Source organism: Chiloscyllium punctatum, chromosome 45, assembly GCF_047496795.1.
Source record: "Chiloscyllium punctatum isolate Juve2018m chromosome 45, sChiPun1.3, whole genome shotgun sequence".
Lineage (NCBI taxonomy): Eukaryota > Metazoa > Chordata > Chondrichthyes > Orectolobiformes > Hemiscylliidae > Chiloscyllium > Chiloscyllium punctatum.
The window spans coordinates 57,201,070-57,222,879 of record NC_092783.1 but is presented as its reverse complement, the minus strand read 5'-3'; the positions used below and the strand labels follow the sequence as shown (position 1 = coordinate 57,222,879).

The following is a 21,810-nucleotide window of genomic DNA, read 5'->3' as shown; positions in this document are numbered from 1 at the left end:
TTTAAAGGGATGGCACAATACTTTCCCCCATTTTACAACTTTACCATTTTTGCACACCAACTTCATAACAATAAAAATATGGATTCCTCTGAGAACTGTTTTTTTAAGAACAGAGCATATGAACAGGTCTTTTGGCCGACCATGTCTATGTCTATCATGATACCATTCTAAGCAAATCTCTTCTGCCTGCACGTGGTCTGTATCCTGCTATTCCGACCTGTTCGTGCATCTGTCTGAATGCCCTTTAAACTTTGCTAACGTGTCTGCTTCCACCAGCTCCCCTGGCAGCGCCTTGCAGGCACCTACCACTCTCTGTTTTAAAAAAAAATCCTTGCACATTTCCTTTAAACTTTTCTGCTCTCACCTTAAATGTCCCCTAAAATGTGACATTTCCATACAGGGTGAAAGAGTCCAACTATCCACACCTCTGATAATTTTATGTCCTTCTATCAGGTTGTCTCAGTTTCTGACTTTCTTCTAAGACTAACCACAATCTTATTAAACTTCACTAAAGACCACTTTAAGTTCTCAATATTTTATCAGACTATAATAGTTATTTGGATCATACTGTTTTAGCTGTGAAGGGTGTTGCTTCCATCATGGGTACATCGTGCTATCATATTAGGAAGTTGTCCCAGCCATCTTATACTTGTAAACTAAAGTCTATACCTTTGTATTGTTATCAAACTTTGATCTATTTATGTTTGGTCATTCTTTAGGTGGCGATGCGGCAGAGGATGAAGAGGTTGATGTCACATCTGTCGATCCTATTGCTGCTTTTTGTAGCAGGTAGATCACCACAACTGAATATACGTTGTTTCTTGGTGAGATGCATCAACTTAGATTTCAAGCTAGGGAATTTCTTTGGGGTGCTGCATCTTGTTGTCAGGAGCGTTGCAGAAACCAAGGTTTTTAATTTCCTGTTGCCCTCTACGTCTCGATATATTGATTGGAATTATTCTTTTGGTTCATTCTTTAAATGATCCGTCGTTGCCATGGTGGTATTTATTGCCCATCGCTGCTTTAACCCACTGCAGTCCATGTGGTGAAGGTGCTTTCCTGTATTTTTTTGGAGCTCTGGGATGTTTACATTGGGCAGTAATCTTCAGCAGACAAGTAAAGTGAATGCTCCTCCAGTACACATGTACTGTGTAGTCAGTAGTGGCTGGTACATTCTCATTTTCTTGGGTGCACCCTGTGATTGCGCACCACACTTGAAAATGTGAATTCATGACTTCATAAAATGGGACCAGAAGAGTCTTAATTTCAGGTCACTGGGTATCAGTCAGAGAATTAACTGCATTGGGCTAGAGTGGGAGAATGATCGGGGGATATTGCTCTGGGTTGTTATGAATTTGCATGCTGCATTGGGCTTGGGTGCCAGGTCTTCCATCATCTACTTGTCTCCTGACACTTTAGTGTAGATTGGTGACTTTTGTTGCTGGCTGAATATTTCCTCAGCAAGAGTGATGTTATCGTGTTCATGTCACTGGACTAGTAATCCACGTAGCCAGGATAACACTCTGAGAACATGGGCTTAAACCCCACTTTGGCAGATGGTGAAATCTAAATTCAATAAATAAAATCTGGAATGAAGATTAGTGACCATGACAACTATCATCAATTATCATAAAGATCCTTGCCTTTAGGGAAGGAAATCTGTCCTTATGTGGTCTGGTCGACGTTTGACTCCAGACCTACAGCAGCACGGCTTACTCTTAACTGCTCTCTGCAATAGATGAGTGAGCCACTTAGTCCAAGAGCAATTGGGAATGAGGAACAAATATTTGTCTTGCTAGTTACTCCCACGTTCCATGAGTGATAAAAAGCTCATTCAGTGAGCTTATAAAATGTTATGTTTATCTTCAGCCTTTTCTACGGAGTCTTGATCTGCAGTTAACATACATGGCCTCAGATTCGAATGAAGGGTTATTGCTTAAGCGACAGCATCAATTATTGTTCTGCTCTCTGTAAGAGACCATTTCTTTTCCAACCATTTGTTTTTGCTGCACGTACTGTGGAAGTACAGCTTGAGAGAACTGCTTTCATATCCTTTGAATAGAGAAGCTAATAGTTGGGGGTAATGTATGTGGTTTCATGTCTTGCATTGTTTTCACCCAGTGATGAAGAGTTTGAAGACTGCAAAGCTCTCCTCTACCTCCCAATATCTCCAGAAGTGGAGGATCCTGAAGAGAATCCTTATGGACCACCTCCTGAAGCAGTGCAGGTGAGATTGCAAATAACACTGTAACCCAGTGTTGCTGATGAGCAGTAACATGACGGATCATTTCGCAATTTAATTTGACATTAACTTCACTTGTATTTGGAGGGGCTGGGAGTTTGAAACGCAAGCAGATCAGGCTTGCACTGAGGTTTTGACTGAAGGGGGGCGAGTGGCCTACAGCTTTCCCTGACTCATATGTTCGTGCGAATGAGTGTTACTAACAATGCATTAGGATTGATAATATTTTGGGATTCTCTATCTGAGTGCTTTGAGACATGTAATTGCAGCAAACTTGGAAAAACAGGTATCTGTGGAACCCAGAGCACTTCTCCACTGTTGGGGTTTCCTTGCTTTGTGTCTGAGTCTTGGTAGCATCTCTGTTGTCAGCGTGTAATCCTGCTACTAGGATGGTAGAAGGTGAACGAGATGGGCCTTGTTCTCTTTTCTCAGTCTAGAAATTCCAGTACTGGGGATTCAAAACTGAAAACTACTGTTTGTACATCAGGCCACTGCTGAAGATATGTTTAATAATACATTTTTTTGTGTAAGTGTCCTACTGTTTTGTTTCTTCCAACAGTTTTGTATTTTAACTTTAATTTCTGTGAATTTTATAGGTTCATGCTAACTAATCTTGCTGTCCTATGTACTCCCCATTCCCTCCCCTCCGAAAACCACAATAGTCCAGACTTCAGGTGCAAGGTTAAAGCAGGCCTGGCCTATCCCCTCGGCTGGATGTAAATGAATGATGCATTCCACAGAATACCCAGGTCGATACCCACCTCTCAACCAGCACCTAGCATGTACAAACTGATTATTTTCACATTGGTGTTGGTGAGACCTTGATGTGTGAGGGTTAGCTGCCACAATTTCCGTTTTATAAAAGTGAGTAAACTCCCAAAATCTACTCGATTGGCTGCATAAAAGTTAGTCTTTCTTTAAAGCGTTTTGTTTGTACATATATTCTGATTACCCTGTTCAGAGATGTTATTGTACACCTCTGGAGCATGTGGGACTTGAACTGAGCCTCTGCTCAGAGGTAGGGGCACCACCACTCACCCACAAGAGCCCTTTAATCTTTATTTAGTGCCTTTAATGTGAATGTATTAAAATATATCTTAAGATAGCTCGCAGTGGCATAATTAAGGAAGAAACACATTCAAAGTTTATGAATAGCAAATGGATCAATGGAATATTTCATCTCTGAATGACAGAGCATCAGGATGTTGGTGATGCTTGATCTAGTGTTGAGTTTGTGCTGCAGTATGGTGTTCACTCAACAGAGGGGCTTCACTTCCTTTGTCGTTGAGACTAGTCAGAAAGTGAGTGAAATTATTCTCTGTGTTTTGAGATTTTTTTTTAATTGTTTCTATGTCTTGGACAGAACCCAGGAGCTGATGACCTGAACAATCTGGATAAGAAACGACAGGCGTCCACTGATGGGACACAGCCGCCAAAGAAGAAACCCAAGATGACGACTATTGAGCTGCAAGGAGTTCCGTGTGATGGTACTTGTTACTTATTAGACCATTTATCACAAGTATTTTACACTTTGTTTTGATAACTCTCTGCTTTAATAATTGCTCCTCAACCTCCTATTTGGATACATCATTTCAAAAGGAGGCAGAGAGTTTCATTGGAATCTGGAGGAGGTTAAAATGGACTATAGAGATGCCTGTATTACCTTGGTGATATCTCATTAATGTCCAGCTCATAGAAAGCAGTAATACTGTGGGAGATCTGTGGCTGTTCGAGTGACCTGTACTTGTACTGAATTGGGCACAGCTTGGCTTGAAATCCTATTGCTATGTGTTAGGGGATGGAAATGTGTAGCTTGGATGAGAGTTGATGAGATGAACGGTTGTTCCCATAAAGGGCTAAAAGCTCATCAAATCTAATGTAGAATCATAGAAACCCCTACTGCGGAAGACCCTCTGAAAAGCATCCCACCTGGACACTGTCCTGCAGCCCCATACTTACTCTGGCTATTCCACCCAGTCTATACATCTTTGGGCTATGGGAGGACACTGTCCTACAGCCCCATACTTACTCTGGCTATTCCACCCAGTCTATACATCTTTGGGCTATGGGAGGACACTGTCCTACAGCCCCATATTTACTCTGGTTATTCCACCCAGCCTATACATCTTTGGGCTATGGGAGGAAACCCACACAGACACAGGGAGAATGTCAAACTCCACACATTAGCCCAAGGCTGGAATCGAACCTGTGTCCCTGGCGCTGTGAGGCAGCAGTGCTAACCACTGAGCTATTATGCTGCCCAAATATCTGTATGTAATATAGTATTATCAGAATGAACTTTTATAGTTGTTCGGCCTGCACTAGATAGTTGAAAGCTTCAATTTAAATTGAAAGTGAAGCAGCAATAGGATGAGATCAGTTCACAAAATAGAATGCATAAAAGATTAGGATAGGCCAAGATTGTTACCAGAAAGCTTTATTGACCATACAGTCTTGTGAATGTTTAAACCTGTGCGCAGGTTATCAAAGCAAAGAGGAGTTACTGGGTAACTTAGGAGCAGAAATGCTTATTCCCCCTTTTCCCCTTCCAATTGTCTTTTGTCTCACTGGCTCAGAAGCTGTGGTCCTAAAGGCGATTGCTTCTGAGCTCAGCGACGGTAACCAGCCGGTTTATTTTCTCCTGCAGAAGTTCACCCATTGCTGGGTGTGAAGGGCGATGGCAAGTCGAAGAAAAAGCAAGCAGGCCGGCCAAAAGGAACGAAAGGTAAAGAGAAAGATTTCATTAAGTCGAAAGCCTTCAAAGGGGACAGAGGTCAGCCTTTGGAAGGAGCAGTGAAGGGCAAGGAGCTAGCAGAGGTGGCTGAGCCACCCGCAGGTAAGGACCACGGTGGGAGCTCCCGCAGCTTACCTGATACCTGTGCTTTCTCCTGCCACCCACCCTTCCGCTCCCTCTAGTTTCTGCTCCTGCTTTTGCATGCGGGGTTGCTGTTTAAGTGGATAGCAGTGTGTCGTGTTTGCAGCAGTGAATCAAGCTGTTTGGCTTAATTAGTCCATGTGTGGAGCACAAGGATCTCCAAGTCTTTCCCGATCCTACTTCATTTCACCTGCACAATGTCGCTTTTTTATTAATGTCACCCCCCCCCCCCCCATTTGCTTACGTAGTTTTTCCTTGGCGAATCCATGCAATTTGTGTCAAGTATTTCCCTACCCATCAGACCTATTGAAAGTTCTAAACGACTGATTCAACTGTTTTATTATAGGTCTGTAACTTTTGGTTCCAAAGTCTTCACGTTCTTCCTAAAGTGTGGTGCTCAGAATTGAGTACAATACTCCAGCTGAGACCAAACATGTGTTTTATGTAGGTTTAGCATAACATGCTTGCTTTATACTTTGTGCTTCTGTTTATAAATCATTGGTATTTTTTATTTATTTGCATATAGCAGTGGTTTTCAAACATGTTGTGGGGAATGCCTTCAAAGTATTGTCATACTCCTGGAAATCTTTGGTTACAAAACATGAGTGAAAATGCCACACAATTAATCATGTCCAAATATTGGAGACCAACAAGCAATGCAGCGTGTTCAATGTTGAACAATGTAGCTCAATCATAATATTGGAAAACATACTGAAATCAAACAATGTTCTGTCAGAGTGCACCTTTTAAGAGCTGTGTCCAATTCAGGCCACCAAGAAATATTAAGACAGTGTAAAAGAGTCACAAGACTGGAGTCAGATTTATGGATTATGAGAACTGGGAGATGGAATTTTGGACATTCCAAGGGAATTGTTCTGTTACTCTTTGGAACTGCAAGGTCAAAATGTTAAAGAAGAAAATGGTCTATTTGCTATTTAAGAATAAACGCGAGACTTTGGAAATTAATGTACAGTTTCACTTTCAAGATTGCGATGCGTTAATTTGCTCAGTCGCCTCTTACTCCCTCTCTAGAGTGTTTCACCAGCACCTCAAGGCCTTGTGTACCCCTGTTTGAAAACCGTTGTTATGTTAAGATTGGTATTATAAATCAGCAATTTATTTTTGTATCATTCCTGCTGGGGCTGAAATTAGCCAAAGGGACATACATCTTGGAACTTGGTTTCATGTTTCCTGTCCATTACCTTGAGATACTTCAATTTTTATTCTCTGTCTCTCTCTCTCTGGGTTTTCAGGAGGAGGTGTTATTTCTGACCTGCTGTAAGCACGGCTGATGATGATTTTTCATCATCATTGACATTATTGAGCTACCTTCATACTTCTTAGTGTGATGCAGCACCTGGGAAGAGAATGACTGTCAGCCACTTTGTTGGCCAAAGAGAAAAGGAACCTTCATGAACCGAAGGGATGGATAGGCCCTTCATCCCCCCTCGAACTATGGGCATTGAAACATCAGTCAGCTGAAGATCTCTTACAGTTCACCAGAAAAACTGATGTGTAATTTCTGTCTTCACATGTCATACAGTGAATATATTACTATTTATGTGGAACCATAACAAGCAAGGCACTCAAGGCTGAGAAGGTGAACCAAACTATCATCCTCCAGTTTTGCTTTTGTAGTAGTTATTGATGGGTATCTCTTTCATGTCCTGGGAGGTCACAGGACTGACATGTCAGGTACACTGTAAAGTTTCATAAAATCCGGTTCCAGAAACGCACAACCTCCCTCTCTATCACATATTTTTCTGTTAAAGAAGAACTATTTGTGGTAACCTTGAGAGATCTGGGTGCTTGTATATCTTTTGTACTGGTTTGTTGTATAACTAGCTGGCAGTGAATGGCTAAATATTGTAGATTTAACGTTTTTGTTATTCCTTTGTTTATGAAGTGGACTGATAATCCACTTCATAATGTTGTGGGCGATAACTAATGCCTCTAATGAAGTGAAGGTTGGCAGTTGCTTTTTTCTTACTTTCCCCTTCCCTTGATCTTCCAAAGTGTAGCACTTCCACTCAGCAGTTGTACATCTTCACAATCTGTACCAACTGGCTGTATCTAATTATTGTGCTGTTGCAAATCCCTATCCCTTCTCCTATTGAGGAACCTTAGGGATCTGAATTTCCCCGGGCTTTCTGCTGGTGCAGGAGGCTGGTAGAAGATTCCTATCTGGTTATGCTTCCGGTCTAAGTGAGGACCTGGCATTTGAGTGGGCAGTCAGTACACCAACTGGGGGGGGGGAATTGGACTGGCATCCCAAAGGATACCTACCTCCAACCAGTGGAGTCATTGCCAGGCCCAGCTGCTGATCGGTTCCTGAACTTGGAGATTCATCTCTCGAATGGTTTGAAGTGAATCTTTCGACCTCTTAGTGCAGCCTCAGAGCCCTGTCCAGCAGCACTGAGATCGGATATTATGGAGGCATCGGATAGATGAGTCCCCAAAGTAGGCCCGTTCTGGGAAGGGCTTCTCTCACTGATCTTAAAAACTGTAGACCAGAGCAATGTCAGAGTTACAGCTGGAATAGCTGTCAGTACTCAAATAGAAGTGCTCAATCTGCTTATGATTACTGGTGCTCCCATGTGGACAGGGCAAGCCAATTCACATAGAGTAGAGATTTCAGGAGATGAGGATGAAGAGGATAATTTTGATGGCCACCTTCAATTTAATTTGTTTATTATCTGAAGTAAGCCTCTCCATCAATTAACTGTTTTAACTAACTCTGATTTGTTCACTTTCACAAATAATGAAGTCCTGTTTTGATATTCAGTGACACTATGGGCGAATTCTGAAGGCTTAGTCAGCTAGTGAATGGGTACGGTTGTGTCAATAGAAGAAACTTCTTGTCTCCACTCTATATACACACACACACACACAATCCAAAGATGTCTTCTCACATGCACGCATGTACATAGACATGTGCACACCTAACCTTTACCCCATATATGCATATTCAAAACCCACGCTCCCTAAAATGTGAATGTCCCTGTGCACCTGAAATGTCTATCACCTGGTAATGAATACCAAAGTCTAACCCCATGCATACAATGGGAGGGCCCATTAAATGGAAAAATCCCAAGCTCCCACCCAAGCAGATAAATTACACCTTGATTTGAAGCTTCATGATTATTTTCCAGTCATTCTAGTGTCTCGATGTTTTTTAACTGTTACGCAAGTGCTCCTCCAGCCCCACCACCTCCTGCCCAAGTGTTTCATGTTTCCTTGTTTCACTTTTTTCTTTCTGTAATACTGATGGTCAATTGGAGCAGCTTGGCTTGTTGTAAAAAGTAGCATTTCCAGGTGCACATGCGAAATACTGCACATGGTGACATATATGTTGCACCTCAGCTTTGAGTCCCAAGAAAATTCTGAATGAAAGTATGAACCATTGACAAATTATGATACAGAAAAAAAGTATATTGTTGTCTGTGTGGCACAGGATTCTGTAACATGATAAATACTTCTAAAATCGACAAGGTTCTCTTATCTACATTGAGCTGAGCAAGGAATGAGCTGTGGTTTTATTTCTGTAGTGCATTGTCCTCATAATCCTGCTGCAAAATTTCAGTCCTCCAATTCCAGTGGCTACTGTGATATAACCTCTGTTTAATATTGACCGACTGCCGTTGCCAAGGAACAAATAAGATCAAATTTATTCATCATTGACTTTTTCTTTTAAGGTAAAAAAGAGATACAATTGAACACATGCCCTTTAATTCAAATATAATTAATAATATGGTATTTGCCACACAGAAATGAGCCCATTTGGCCCAACAGGTGCATTACTGGGGTTTATGGTTTGCAGAAACCTCCCTCCATTCTTCATCCAACCCTGTTCACAAAAATCTTTTACTGTTTTCTCTTTTGTGTGTTTATCGAGCTTCCCTAGCACCTATGCAGTTAATCTCAGCTACTCTTTTAGAGTATTCTCACATCATTGTGCTACCCTTATTTCTGTAAAACTGCTTTAATGAGGGGGGGGGAGGGTGATGGATCTAGACCAAAGGATTAACAGATTACAGCTCTTTGGGTTCTTCCTGCTACATAGCAGTAAACACATTAAATGATATCTTGCAATTTTCAATGTGACAATCCATTTGTTTGCAGTTTTTATGGTTTTAAATGGTCCCTCTTTTGAGTCTGGGTGTTTCTGTTTGACCCAGGAGGGAGTTTGACAATGAGGTGATGATATGAGGAGAGAAGAGAATAAGATGTTTGTGGAAAGAAACCAGGACAGTGAAGACTATTGGATGTCCGTTGTGTTTAATTATGACTCCTTCAGAGAAGGGGAAGTGAGAGTTTCACATTTGTTCTTAAACGACCATTCCGAAGTTGGACAATTTGCCTTCTCCTGGAGCACTGTAATCTGACCCTGCTGGTGCATGGCCCTTGTGCTGGTGAGAAATTCCTTCCGTGTTTGACTGGTCGTATTAATAACAGATAGCTGTTATTGTTAAACCACCTCTTCCACTTGGGGGTCGGTTGTTTTGCAATGATCCTTTTTTTTAATGTTGATAGGACAAATACTTGTTAAATCCTCTACTGCATTTAAATTGGCCAGATTTCAAACACAAGAAATGTGTAGATGACTCAAGTGTATTGAGATGACCCAATATTTAGTTGTACAGAACATAAATGCAAGGATGGTTTGAGCAACTGTGTATACATTTTCTTAATTTCTGTAAATAATAAACATTAACCTGATTTTAATTCTGTTGGTGTTTTTTGTTTAATTAGAAGGGGTACTCTCATCTGTAACTTCATTGGCTGGATTATGAGCACTCATTTCTGGGCATATCTTCGTAGGCTGTCTCCTGGACAATTCATTTGTTCTTGCCTGAGAGACTGAGTGCTTTGACCTTCAGAATGTGCATGTCAAACATTCACTTAGCTTTTAAAACATGCTGTTTTCTTGTTTAGTGGATGTTGCTGCCAAGGGCAGCATTTATTGTTGGTTGGGTCAAAATATTAAAGCTTCCTACCCTAATAGCACTGTAAGTATGCTGACCACAAAGGGAATTTGCGTGTTCAACATGGCTGCTCACCACCATCTTCTGGGGGGCAATTAGGGGTGGCCAATAAATGCAGGCCTAGCCAGTGATGCCCTCATCCTGTGAATGAATAAAGAAAAGAGACATGGCTCAGGTGGGTATCTGAAGATGAGGAAGGCCCTTAATCAGAACAGAGGAGGGTGTTCATGGTGTGAAGTTGTTGAACTCGAATGCTGAGTGTTGAAGGCTGTAAAGTGTCTAAGTGGAAGATCAGGTTCTGTTGCTTCAGCTTGCATCGATCTTCACTGGTATACTGCTGCAGGCCTACAATGGACAGGCAGTATATAGGCAGAGGTGGGCACTGCAGATGCTGGAGATTAGAGTCAAGATTCGAGTGATGCTGGAAAAGCACAGCAGGTCAGGCAGCATCCGAGGAGCAAGAAAATCGATGTTTCGGGCAAAAGCCCTTCATCAGGAATGAAGGCAGTATTTATGCAGCGATGGCGATGAAGCTGTCTGGGACACCATGTGAAGTATGGTTTGAGAGTATGGGTAGTTCTTCTATAATGCATGTTTCGTGAGTGCAAACTGGTTATAAGACAGTTGATTAATTGTGGATATTGTTCGCATATTGCAAGCTTTCTGCTGAATGGGAATAGTGGGTTTTCCATAGCACGATTTTGTACAGTGCAATTTATGTAGCAATTTCCCATAGCGCAAGGTTGCAGAGGAACACAACTGTTGCGTTATAGCAGAATGACCTATATCACTGTCAGGCTGTTGCTTTACTAATCTATGAAACAGCTCTGCCTATTTTGACACCAACCTCTAGATGTTGTTAAGGAGATGTTTGCAGGGTGATGAGGTTGTCATTTCCAATTGCTGAGTTGATGACAGGTGATCTGTCCAGTTTCATTCCTTTTTTTTGTGACCTTTTAGCAGTTTGTTGTAAATGAATAGCTTGTGAGGGCAGCTAAGGATAGGGCAAGGGTGTAGCTCTGGAGTCGTATATAGGCCAAGCCAGGTGAAGACAGCAGATTCCCCCTACCCCTCCAATACTACTGCATCATTGTTCCTCTGTTGTAATAAAGTAACTGGAAGAACATCTTGAAATTAATCAGTATTTTTGTTTGAGACATTGTCTTGCTGTACATTTGACCAACCACCTCCCAGCTCAACAGAACGTCAAATCAGTTTTTGTTAAAAGTTTAGAGTCTTAGTTTTATTGTACTGGTCTTCATGTTACTAAGACATTGCTGTACTGTATTTGCCAGATCAAAATTTGCACTTCTTTAAATGATCTATCAATTTCTACTAGCTGTGAAGTCAGGGAAAAAGGAGCAAATTAAAATGGGAAGGTTTTCAATTGTGAAGGTTGTGTTGTTTTGGAAAATCCAACGTTATGAATAGTTATTGTGGTTACTTTAAAGATCAAAATTTTGAATCCTTCTATTGGTGTGATTGAAAAGCAATGAATATAAATCTGGCAAGATGCGTTAGAAGCAATAACAAAGTTGCTTGGAATCAAACAAAACCCATTGCTAATAGTTATACCCCTGAAGGGAGTGCAGAGATCTAGGAGAGATGGGGGCTGGAGGAGCTTACAGAGATTAGGAAGAGCAAGGCCATGGAGTAATTTGAAACCAAGCATGAGAATTTTAATATCGAGATGCTGCCAGACCAGAGGCTAGTGTTGGTCAGTGAGAGCAGGGGTGGTGGGAGAACAGAGCCAGGTTTGAGGTAAGGTATGAGAAGCAGAGGTGAGATCTCTACCATGTGATGTTAAATAGTCGCATTTAGTGTGCTACATAATAGTTAAGCTGAGAAATTTGCTGCTTTATGAATATTTTCATTGTCCAGGACCTTGACTGATTAAGCAACTTTAATGTATCCCTCAGGAAAGGCTTTGTGCAACCTTTTGTTGTGGAAGTGAATTTATTAGTGCTTACGATTAGGAAGATGTATCATTGAGTGTTTATGATATAATTTGTTTTTGCATGATATTGCAAGTTACTGAAAGCACAGTCTGATACAGGTACAGTGAGTAAGTGCACTTACACAGCTGGGAAACAACAGGGATAGTTGCTGAGTACTTACTCCCTTTACCAATTAGACTGAAGAAATGTAAAACCAACAAAGGGGGATGTGGTGTCAAAACAGAACAGGTGAAAAGAGGGAGACAATATAGAATTAAGTAAGAGAGCGAGGCAAATAAAATATAATAAGTTATACTTTGGAAAACTTCAATTAAATCCTATGGGAATTAGACTCCCAAATTGTAATGGTTAATTCTCAGTGCCAGCATGGTTGTTTGGCAATAAGAAATTTATCTGATGATCAAAAGAATTTATACATGTGATATATTCAAAATGTAACATTGCTGTGGGGAATTTAAACTGTTCCCCATGTTACAGAATGCACTGGTGAGGCAGTAGATGAGGTCCCACTTTTACAAAGGTTGGAGCTGTATAAACAGGATTACAAAGCTTGGATACCAACACTGAACTGTGCATCTACCCTCTCCTGAAGTTACTGTATGATTTCTACATGAGAAGATGGTATGTGCCATCAATCTCACCCTTACTTTATCATTAAATTCTCACCCATTATTTTGCGCATCTAAAAGTGTACCAATGTTGTCATGGTGTGACCTGAGCTCCATTGTTTCCAGTGGTTGATGTAATAAAGACTTGTTAAAATTGGATCATCTGCAACCTTAATCCTCTCTCCTCCCTTCCTCTTGTTCTTCCCCACTCCCTCAGGAAATGCTGGTCCCCCATGCTGATATCTACCGTGTCCTCTCTTTTGCTTTCCTGATTCATCTGGCCACCTTCCAAGAGGATTTAAACACCTTACCACCAAATGCGGAGAATGTGACAATTACTGGGAACTTGCTGGTAAGTGTGAGCCCCTGCAGCAAAACCTGTGGGCTAGGTTGGAGGTCCGAGTATTACTGCAAGATGGACAAAAAGGGGCAGAAGAGTAACTGCACGTTAACAAACGCCTTGTGCCTGATCAATCAGGACTGTGGTCTGATAGCCAAGACCACCACCGTAGGTGCCACCTTGAGTATCAGCTGCCTGGATGCAACCATCAAAACTTTAGGATCATTAGATTTCATCTTCGTGTGGAAGATTGCGAGGGGAATTGTGACAACAGACCAATATTTATTCAAACTCTTTCCAATCAGGGATACAAACACACCCTGGATGATTATTGTAAAAGTGAGTATTAATTTGAAATTGCTGTGCAAACTCAGCAGATCTGGCAGCACCTGTGGAGAGAAACAGTTAATGTTTCGGTTCCTGTTGTGAAGAAAAGTCACTGGACTTGAAACGTTAAGTGTGTTTCTCTCTTCACAGATATTGCCAAACCTGCTGAATTTCTCCAGTAAAATGTTAATGTTTTGAGTCCAGTGACCCTTCCTCAGAACCCTTCTGAAGAGTCACTGGAATCAAAACATGAACTCTGTTTTTCTCACTCCACAGATGCTACCACACCTGCTGAGTTTCTCCAGGTAATTTTGTTTTTGTTTCAGATTTCCAGCATCTCCAGTTCTTTTATTTGATTTGCTCTGTTGAGATTTGGATACGTGTACGATGGCATATACTTCATTTCCATCATCATCTGTAGGTCAATTTTGGATGAGCAATCAGTGTTGGCCTTATCAGCTGTGCCCATATCTAATGATCATGCAAAACAATCACTCAATCACTTCGTGTTAGCTTAAATTTTAAAAAAAGAGTCCTAGAGAAACTGAGCGGGTCTGGCAACATCTTCGGACAAAGAAACAGTTAATATTTCAATATGTTCTAATTTGATTCTTCTTCAGAATTATCCTATGTTGGTTTGAGCAATAGAGTCATACAACATGGAAACAGACCCTTCAGTCCAACCAGTCCATGTCTGCCATATTCCCAAACTGAACTAATCCCACCTGCCTGCTCCTGCCCCATATTCCTCCAAACATTTCCTATTCATGAACTTATCCAGATGTCTTTAACATGTAAGTGTACCTGCATTTCTGGATGTTCATTCCACACGCGCGCGCGCGCGCACACACACACACACACACACACACACACACACACCAGTCTCTATGTAGCAAAGGCATCCCTCCGTCCTGTTTTGTGCTTGCGTAGACTAATTTCAGCACAACCTCCCCTAAGTCATCAGCTCACAGCATTTGATGAGATGGGTAAAGAGAGAAAACGAGAAGGCAGCTGTGTTGATTCAGCATCTCCCAAATTTCCCATGCTTCAGGCAAAGTGGTTATGTTAGACTCATTTCAGACACGTAATAAAAAGACTTGTTCTTGGCTGAAACCTGTTACAGAGACAGAAGCCTCGTGTGAAGAGTAATTAGTGAGCAGAAATATTTTTATATTTCTGTGAGTTTGCAGTAGTAAGGAGGGTTGCCTCTCAAAGGGGGGATTTGAGTCACCCATTTAAAGCCAGAATGTGATTTAACTTGCTGGATTTTGATTGGACGGAATATTTTATTGAGTAGCAGAGGTTCCTCAAATCCTATCCTGAGACCAAAAATGTAACTTCTAAAAATTATCTCTGGATTGAACCTAGACCCCAGAACTTCTAGGAAGTTAGCAGCAAGCATTCCTTGGACAAAAACAGAAATTGCTGGAGAAACTTAGCAGGTCTGGCAGCATCTGTGGAGAGAAACAGTTAATGTTTCGGTTTCTGTTCTGAAAAAAAGGTCACTGGACTTGAAATATTTCTCTCTCAACAGATATTGCCAGACCTGCTGAATTTCTCCAGCAATTTCTGTTCTTTTTTTTTCAGATCTTTGATTCAACTGTCCCTTGGATTTGACTTCATAATCAGCAAAGCTAATCTTAAAGCTCAAGCCACAATTTCCTCAATCCTGATTTCCACATTTTCATAGAACCCTACGGTGTGGAAGCAGATATCAAGTCCACACTAACCCTCTGAAGAGCATTCCATGCAGACCCACCTTGTGCACGGTGGCACAGTGGTTAGCACTGCTGCCTCACAGCGCCAGAGACCCGGGTTCAATTCCCACCTCAGGCGATTCTTTGTGTGGAGTTTGCACGTTCTCCCTGTGTCTGCGTGGGTTTCCTCCGGGTGCTCCGGTTTCCTCCCACACTCCAAAGATGTGCAGGTCAGGTGGATTGGCCATGCTAAATTGCCCGTAGTTTAGGTAAGGGGTAGATGTAGGGGGTATGGGTGGGTTGCGCTTCGGCGGGGCAGTGTGGACTTGTTGGGTTGAAGGGCCTGTTTCCACTCTGTAAGTAATCTAATCTAAAACTCTGTAACCCTATATTTCCCATGGCTAACCCTATAGTCTGTAAATTATTGTGCATTATGCTCAATTTAGCATGACCAGTCCACGTAACCTGCACATCTTTGGACTGGGGGATGAAACCAGAACACCGGGAGGGGACCCATGCAGACACTGGGAGAATGTGCAAACTCCATACAGACAGTCATCCAAGGGCGGAATCAAACCTGGGTCTCTGGTGCTGTGAAGCACCAGTGCTAACCACTGAGCTACCATGTCATTTTTCCATTTTTTTTGTTTTAGTACAAGATAGCCAACTGTTGTTTTTTAAAGGTTATTTCTATATTTGGAATAAACTTTGTTAAGGCTATTATTAACAGCATGGGCACTTACTCGCTTCTCTCCCCCTTCTGCCAATAAAGGCTGTGGAAGAGAAGCATGCTGGGACGTATATGTGCCAAGTGCAGAACTCAAAGACAATGCAAATTGTCAAGCGTGTGCTCATTGGAGTGAGGGTCATCCCGGAAAAATTGGTGCAACTGAATTATTATGAAGTGCTGTCACCTGAGCAAAAGGAGGAGTTGGCAATCCTGCAAGGAAATCCGGTGAAGAAGAAGTCAAAATCATTTTTTGCGAAAGTAAAAGCTTTATTTAAAAGTGCGAACATGGCTGTGCGTGTCATTGCCATCGGTTTGGCAATCGGCGGGGCCTGTGCTTTTGTTCTTGGAGCCATATTTTTGTGTATGACAAATTACTGAATGTGCAGTGAATAAATTAGATTTTCTATTGATACTAGTTTAACCACATCTGTAGCAGGCGCGTGCACCGTGGGATAATGAGGAGCGGTTCTGCTCCTTTCCAGAGTTGAAACAATTTTAAAACAGTTTATTTTTAAGCCTAGTCTCTGATGACATTGAAATTCTCAATAGGACATCTTGGTGCCATGTTGCTCACTTTAATTGATGCACATGGGAGCAACGTTCAAAGAACAATGTGTATTTTTCCAGACCTGCCCAATATTGTATCTCCTGTCAATACCACTGGAAGGGAGGCAATAGCCTTGCGGTATTATTGCTAGACTGTTAACCAAGAGACCCAGATAATGTTCTGGAGATCTGAGTTTAAATCCATCATTGGATGTTGGTGGAATTTGAATTAAATGCATATCTGAATTAAGAGTCTAATGATGATGAATCCATTGCCGACCAGCGGCAAAACCTGTCTGGTTCACTAATGTCCTTTAGGGAAGGAAATCTGCCGTCCTTGCCTGGTCTGGCCTACATGTGACTCCATACCCAGCAATATGGTTGACTCTTAATTATTGTCTGGGTAATTAGGGATGCGCAATAAATGCTGCCTAGCCAGCAATACCCCCTTCTCCCATGAATGCAGAAAACACATTTTGTTCTTTAGATTAACTAATGACTCATTCTGTCTGTTGGTTATTGTTCATGTAAAATGGCTGCTGCATTTGCTGACACGACAACTGCATTGCAAACAGGCTTATCAGAACTAGGAGCAGGAGAAGGCCATTTGGCCCCTTTAGCCTAGCCCACCATTTAATACAATCATGGCTGATCTCATCTGGGCCATGACTTTGCTTTCCTGTCCACTTTCCATAATCCTTTGACCCATTACTAATTAAAAATCTGTCTATCTCCTCCTTAAATTTACTCAATGTCCCAGCATCCACAACACTCTGGGTTTAGTGAATTCTACAGATTGGCAATGCTGTAAGAAGGAAGTCCTCAATATCTCTGCTTTAAATCTGCCAGCCCTTAACCTAAGACTTCTCATTCTACATTGCTCTACAAAAGGAAACATCTGTATGTCTATTGTATGAGTTTATCTTTACGGTAAAATGCCATAAAGGTACAACTTTTTTCTATATTCCATACTCCACAACCACCTGATGAGGGATCAGCGCTCTGAAAGCTAGTGCCTCCAACTAAACCTGTTGGACTATAACCTAGTGTTGTGTGATTTTTAACTTTGTGCACCCCAGTCCAACACCGGCACCTCCAAATCATAACTTTTTTCTAACTAGTTAGCTTTTCTATCTTGAAACTCTTTGACCATAGCTAATCAGATACATACAGTGAGATTGATTTCAAGTGAATGGATGGTGTGGAGAATATCCATTGGGTTGTGGTATGCTCTTCTTGAACCTCCTGAGGAATGGATTGAATACCTTAGTGAAGTTTCTGAATGGGTACATGTCCACGAGCATTGGGCTGGTCTTATCACTGGCAGTCAATTAGCAGCAGTACATAGCAGGACCTTGCAGAGAGCGTGGGAGTTAGGAAAGGTTACACTGCTGAAGATGATAAGGAGTGTGAATTTATCACCTTCCTTCTGTAGAGTAATGGGATTAACATCAGAGGCATACATGATGGTGGTGTAATAATGATATTGGAGTCATCCAACTAAGTAACGGGAGCTGGATAAGAACAGAAGCTCTGACCTTCTGTGGCAGTAATGTATGTATTGATCAAGCTGTAAATAAAGAGTTCTTACTGAATGTGTCATAGTCTTGAACAGAATACATTTAGGAAATTAAACAATACTGCACACCAAACACATACCAAGTTTTGGGACATGCTGAGCACTTCTCAGAGAGTAGACAGCTTCCAATGTGTATTCACTGCCACACTGTTGGCAATTAGTGAGCAGGAGTATATAAAATAGCATTTTGCAACATTCTAATAGAAATCATTAAGATTATGATTGGCTTGATAGGATAAAAATGAAGAAGGTCAAAGCAAGCTTAAATATAATGTAGTTGCAGGTAGTTCTTGAGTAAAGTTTGTTTCGGCAGTGCGATTTGGCTATAACATCGCTGAAGTCTTAGGGAATGGTATTTTCAAGAACGCTTACCTCTATTTGCAGTAGCGCGATTCCAGCAGCAATCATTTTGCACGCTTTGTTCTGCAAATGTGCAAATGTGAACACTGAAGTCTCCATGTTATTCTGCACGTTTCAATGTCAGGTGCTGTCAGAGCATGTGAGAGGTACAGTACTATACATTGAGCAACTTCATCTCAAAAATTAAACTAATGAATGTTTATTGCTCTCCCTCTGAGAGAAGGTTCTTGTATAAGCCCTGTATATTTCCTGCAAGACTGCATTACTCTTATACATACCATTTGCCATTCTAATTTGTTCTTGTACCTGCATATCACACAATCTAAGCCAACCCCCAAGAAAGTCAGAAGACAATCAAACACTGCCATTCATTTCTGCAACCACAACTGCACCTGGAAGGTGGTGATGATGACCATCTGTCCCTGCATTAACAGTACTTTTTCAATGTAATGTGTTAAATTTACTTTTGTTTCATTAAGAAATATGATTTAAATATCCATTCAGGTTATGTTAGGCTTTTGGTTGATTTTTGAGCAATCGTGTGAGTGACTTGTTTTTTTTTGCTGTTTTGTCCCTACCCCACTTTTCCCATAGGCCCCATTACTTTGATGAAGCAATTTTCTATTAAGTGAGATGTCGCTGGAGCACAACACCAGCATTGTAGAGAACTATCTGTACAAATAAATCCAATGTGTTCTTCAGGAAAACCTATTTCACCAGTAAAGTGGCCCAACTCTGAAACACACAATTACAATACGTTGAATAACCATGGCTTGTTAAGCCATCCTTCAGGATTGAGGGTGGTGTATTTCCACTTTGGGTTCTACCATTGCAGTTAAATCCACTGTGTAACCTGCAGCCTCAGCCACATGGAGACCAGATGCTGTTTGTGGTCTCGGGCAGCTGAGGTGTCGCAGGTTCCTCCTCACTCTTGGTTCGTCCCCGCATGTCCCTGCTGGAAGCTCGCTATGTGTCCTGTGCCTTCCTGAAACAAACCTCCGCCATTCCTGGTTGGTCACAAGCCAAGGGGTCTCCCACAAGACCACGGAAGTTGTTTGACCTCTTCGGGGAGGCTTTGAGGGCATTGTTAAAGTGCGTGGATCCGTCCTGCTGTGCCTGAGTCCCAAGGTCTGGCAAATGCATTTTAGGGGAAAACTTGATAAGTGCATGGTGAAGAAGGAAACCACTAAAGCACGTGATGATTGTATGAACTGAAGAAGCTGGGAGAAGGCTCACCTGCAGCATTCAGCCTGGTGTGGTCCAGTGACCAAGTGATTCTGCGCTGCAAATCCTATATTGTCTTCTCATAGCTTAACAATTTTGCATCTCTATGCTGCATTTCATCACTTTGGATTCTCCAAAAGCACTTAACAGTCAATGAAACATTACCAAAAGGGTTGTCACTGTTGCAAAATAAGGACTCTGGCAGCTATTTTGCACGCAGTAACCTCCCACAAAGCAATGTGGTAAAGATCCAGTGATCCACTGTTTGATGGACAAATATTAAAGATCCTCACTCTTGCTCTTCTCTAAAATTGTGTCACTGAAGTGATTATAATGATGTCAGCCAGCTGGACCTCCTAGAATATGAGTTCCCTGATTGGTGCTGTCAATCTGGTTCACTCAGGGAGCCCTGGCGTATTGACATTCCAGTGTCAGACTCTGTATAAGTCAGTACTAAAGACAAAAACTCTTTCATGTGTCAAAGGTTAACTTCATAGAATCCCCACAGTGTGGAAACAGGCCATTCCGCCAACACTGACCCTCTGGAGAGCGTCCCACCCAGTCCCGCCTTTATCCCTGTATTTTCCAAGGCTAACCCACCTAGCCTGCACATCCATGGACACCATGGGCAATTTACCACAGCCAATCCACCTAACCTGTACACCTTTGGACTGTGGGAGGAAACTGGAGCACCCAGAGGAAACACCCACAGACACAGAAAGAACATGTAAACTCCACACAGACTGTCACCTGAGGCTGGAATCAAACCTGCATCCCTGGCGCTGTGAGGCAGTCGTGCTAACCACTGAGCTACCACTTGCTAACAGGATACCGACCTCTGGGGAATTATTTTAATCCATAGGATCTTTTACACTCACTTGAAAGCACAAACTGACCTTGGTTTAACATGCAAATGTTGGCATTTCCAGCAATCCTTTATGACCTTGATTAAGGGACACATTCAGGAGAGCTTTGAAGAGGGTTAGAAATCATCACAGAGCAGAGATTATCATTAAACAACTGTCCTCTTCCTAACCTGGGAGCAGCAGAGTGAATCATGACTGATCAGAAAGAGACCACATTGTGTTTTCTATATCTAGCAGTCCTCACACGATGAGCATCACCATTCCTCACCTGCTGCTCATATTAAGTTGTTCAAAAGCAATAGTGTCACTTTATTGGGAGAGGAATTGAAGAATGATTCAATGATTGTTATGTTTCGTGAATTCTCTTAACTATATTTTCCATATACTTTTGTATTATTCTGGGATAGAAATTGCACCTATAACTATTGAATGACTTTGGCAATGATAGAAAAACAGTGTTTTGTCAGGAAATCAAATTTTTATGAGTGAAAAAAGAAATTTTCATTTTCAATCAATGATAATGTGACTGTTTTCTCTAAGTGCCATTGTTGATGAAGAGGATAAATAAGCACTATCTCATTTTTGAACTGCATACAACATGATGGAAAATTTCACTGCAAGTGCTTCCACCACCCCAACCCTGACCTCCAACCACTTCCTCACCCACTACCAGCCTCCAGGCCAACACCCTGTTCTCCCCCATCCCAGCCCAACCCCTCTTTCCTGGAATTTGGTGTAGACACAACTTGAAGCTAATGAGATTTTGGTACCAGTTTTTACATAATCCCTGACATAAGAGTTGCTTCAATGAAGTTCTCATTGGTTGTCACAAAATTTGCTTTGGTGCAGATGGAGACCATTCAGCCCATCATGTCTGAGTTAGCAAAATGACTACATTCCTTTCTGCCTTTCCCTGTAATCTTGTAAATTGTTTCTATTTAAATAAAACCTAACACCCAATCGAATGCCTCATGTGAACCTATCCCCACCAGTGCATTCCAGTTGCCATTGTTCAGGTGCAGTACAATGCAGACTAGGGAAAAAAAACCTTCAGGCAAAATTGTGAAACTATAACAACTCCATGTTTATGTAGTACTTTTAACACAGTAAACATCTCAAGGTGCTTCACAGGAGTGCTATGAAATAGATATTGATACTTAGATTTTAGATTTAGGTGCTTATTGTCATGCATACTCAAGTACAAAAGTACAGGGATACAGAGAAAAGTGTACAATGTCGCTACACAAGGCACCATTTTAGGTACAAATACCTCGGTACAGAATTAAAAGAGCAAGATAGAAAGAAAGAACAGTTAAAAATTAAATAATACAGTAATTCTTAGTATTAAGTAGAAAAATAAAGAAATAAAGCTGAAAGTCAAACATTACAGTCTTCCCCTGCCTCTGCAAGAGGTGTAAGACCTGCGCCGACATCTCGCCCCTCACCTCCACTCAAGGCCCCAGAGGATCCTTC

The 21,810-nt window shown here is 41.6% G+C and overlaps 2 protein-coding genes across 4 annotated transcripts in view; both read left to right on the top strand.

Moving 5' to 3' along the window:
- rbbp5 (retinoblastoma binding protein 5) overlaps nt 1-9,842 on the top strand; it is a 52,816-nt gene extending 42,974 nt beyond the window's left edge. The window contains exons 11-15 of one of the 2 annotated variants that reach the window (XM_072563852.1): nt 720-789; nt 2,122-2,227; nt 3,606-3,729; nt 4,890-4,967; nt 6,371-9,842. In XM_072563852.1, the coding sequence (XP_072419953.1) occupies nt 720-789; nt 2,122-2,227; nt 3,606-3,729; nt 4,890-4,967; nt 6,371-6,399 (407 nt within the window). In that variant the 3' untranslated portion in view covers nt 6,400-9,842. Of the gene's footprint in view, nt 1-719; nt 790-2,121; nt 2,228-3,605; nt 3,730-4,889; nt 5,079-6,370 lie in introns of both variants that reach the window. The other variant, XM_072563851.1, reaches the window with a different exon arrangement.
- Nucleotides 9,843-9,966: 124 nt separating this feature from the next.
- Nucleotides 9,967-17,814, top strand: tmem81 (transmembrane protein 81). Of its 2 annotated transcripts, none has more exons than XM_072563854.1 (3): nt 9,967-12,681; nt 12,886-13,020; nt 15,805-17,814. In XM_072563854.1, the coding sequence occupies exons 1-3, from the start codon at nt 12,679-12,681 to the stop codon at nt 16,138-16,140; spliced, it is 474 nt and encodes a 157-aa protein (XP_072419955.1). In that variant the 5' UTR covers nt 9,967-12,678; the 3' UTR covers nt 16,141-17,814. The 2 variants fall into 2 exon arrangements, with proteins under 2 accessions (XP_072419955.1, XP_072419954.1); XM_072563853.1 differs by having other exon boundaries at nt 12,886-13,347.
- The last annotated feature ends 3,996 nt before the right edge of the window (nt 17,815-21,810 follow it).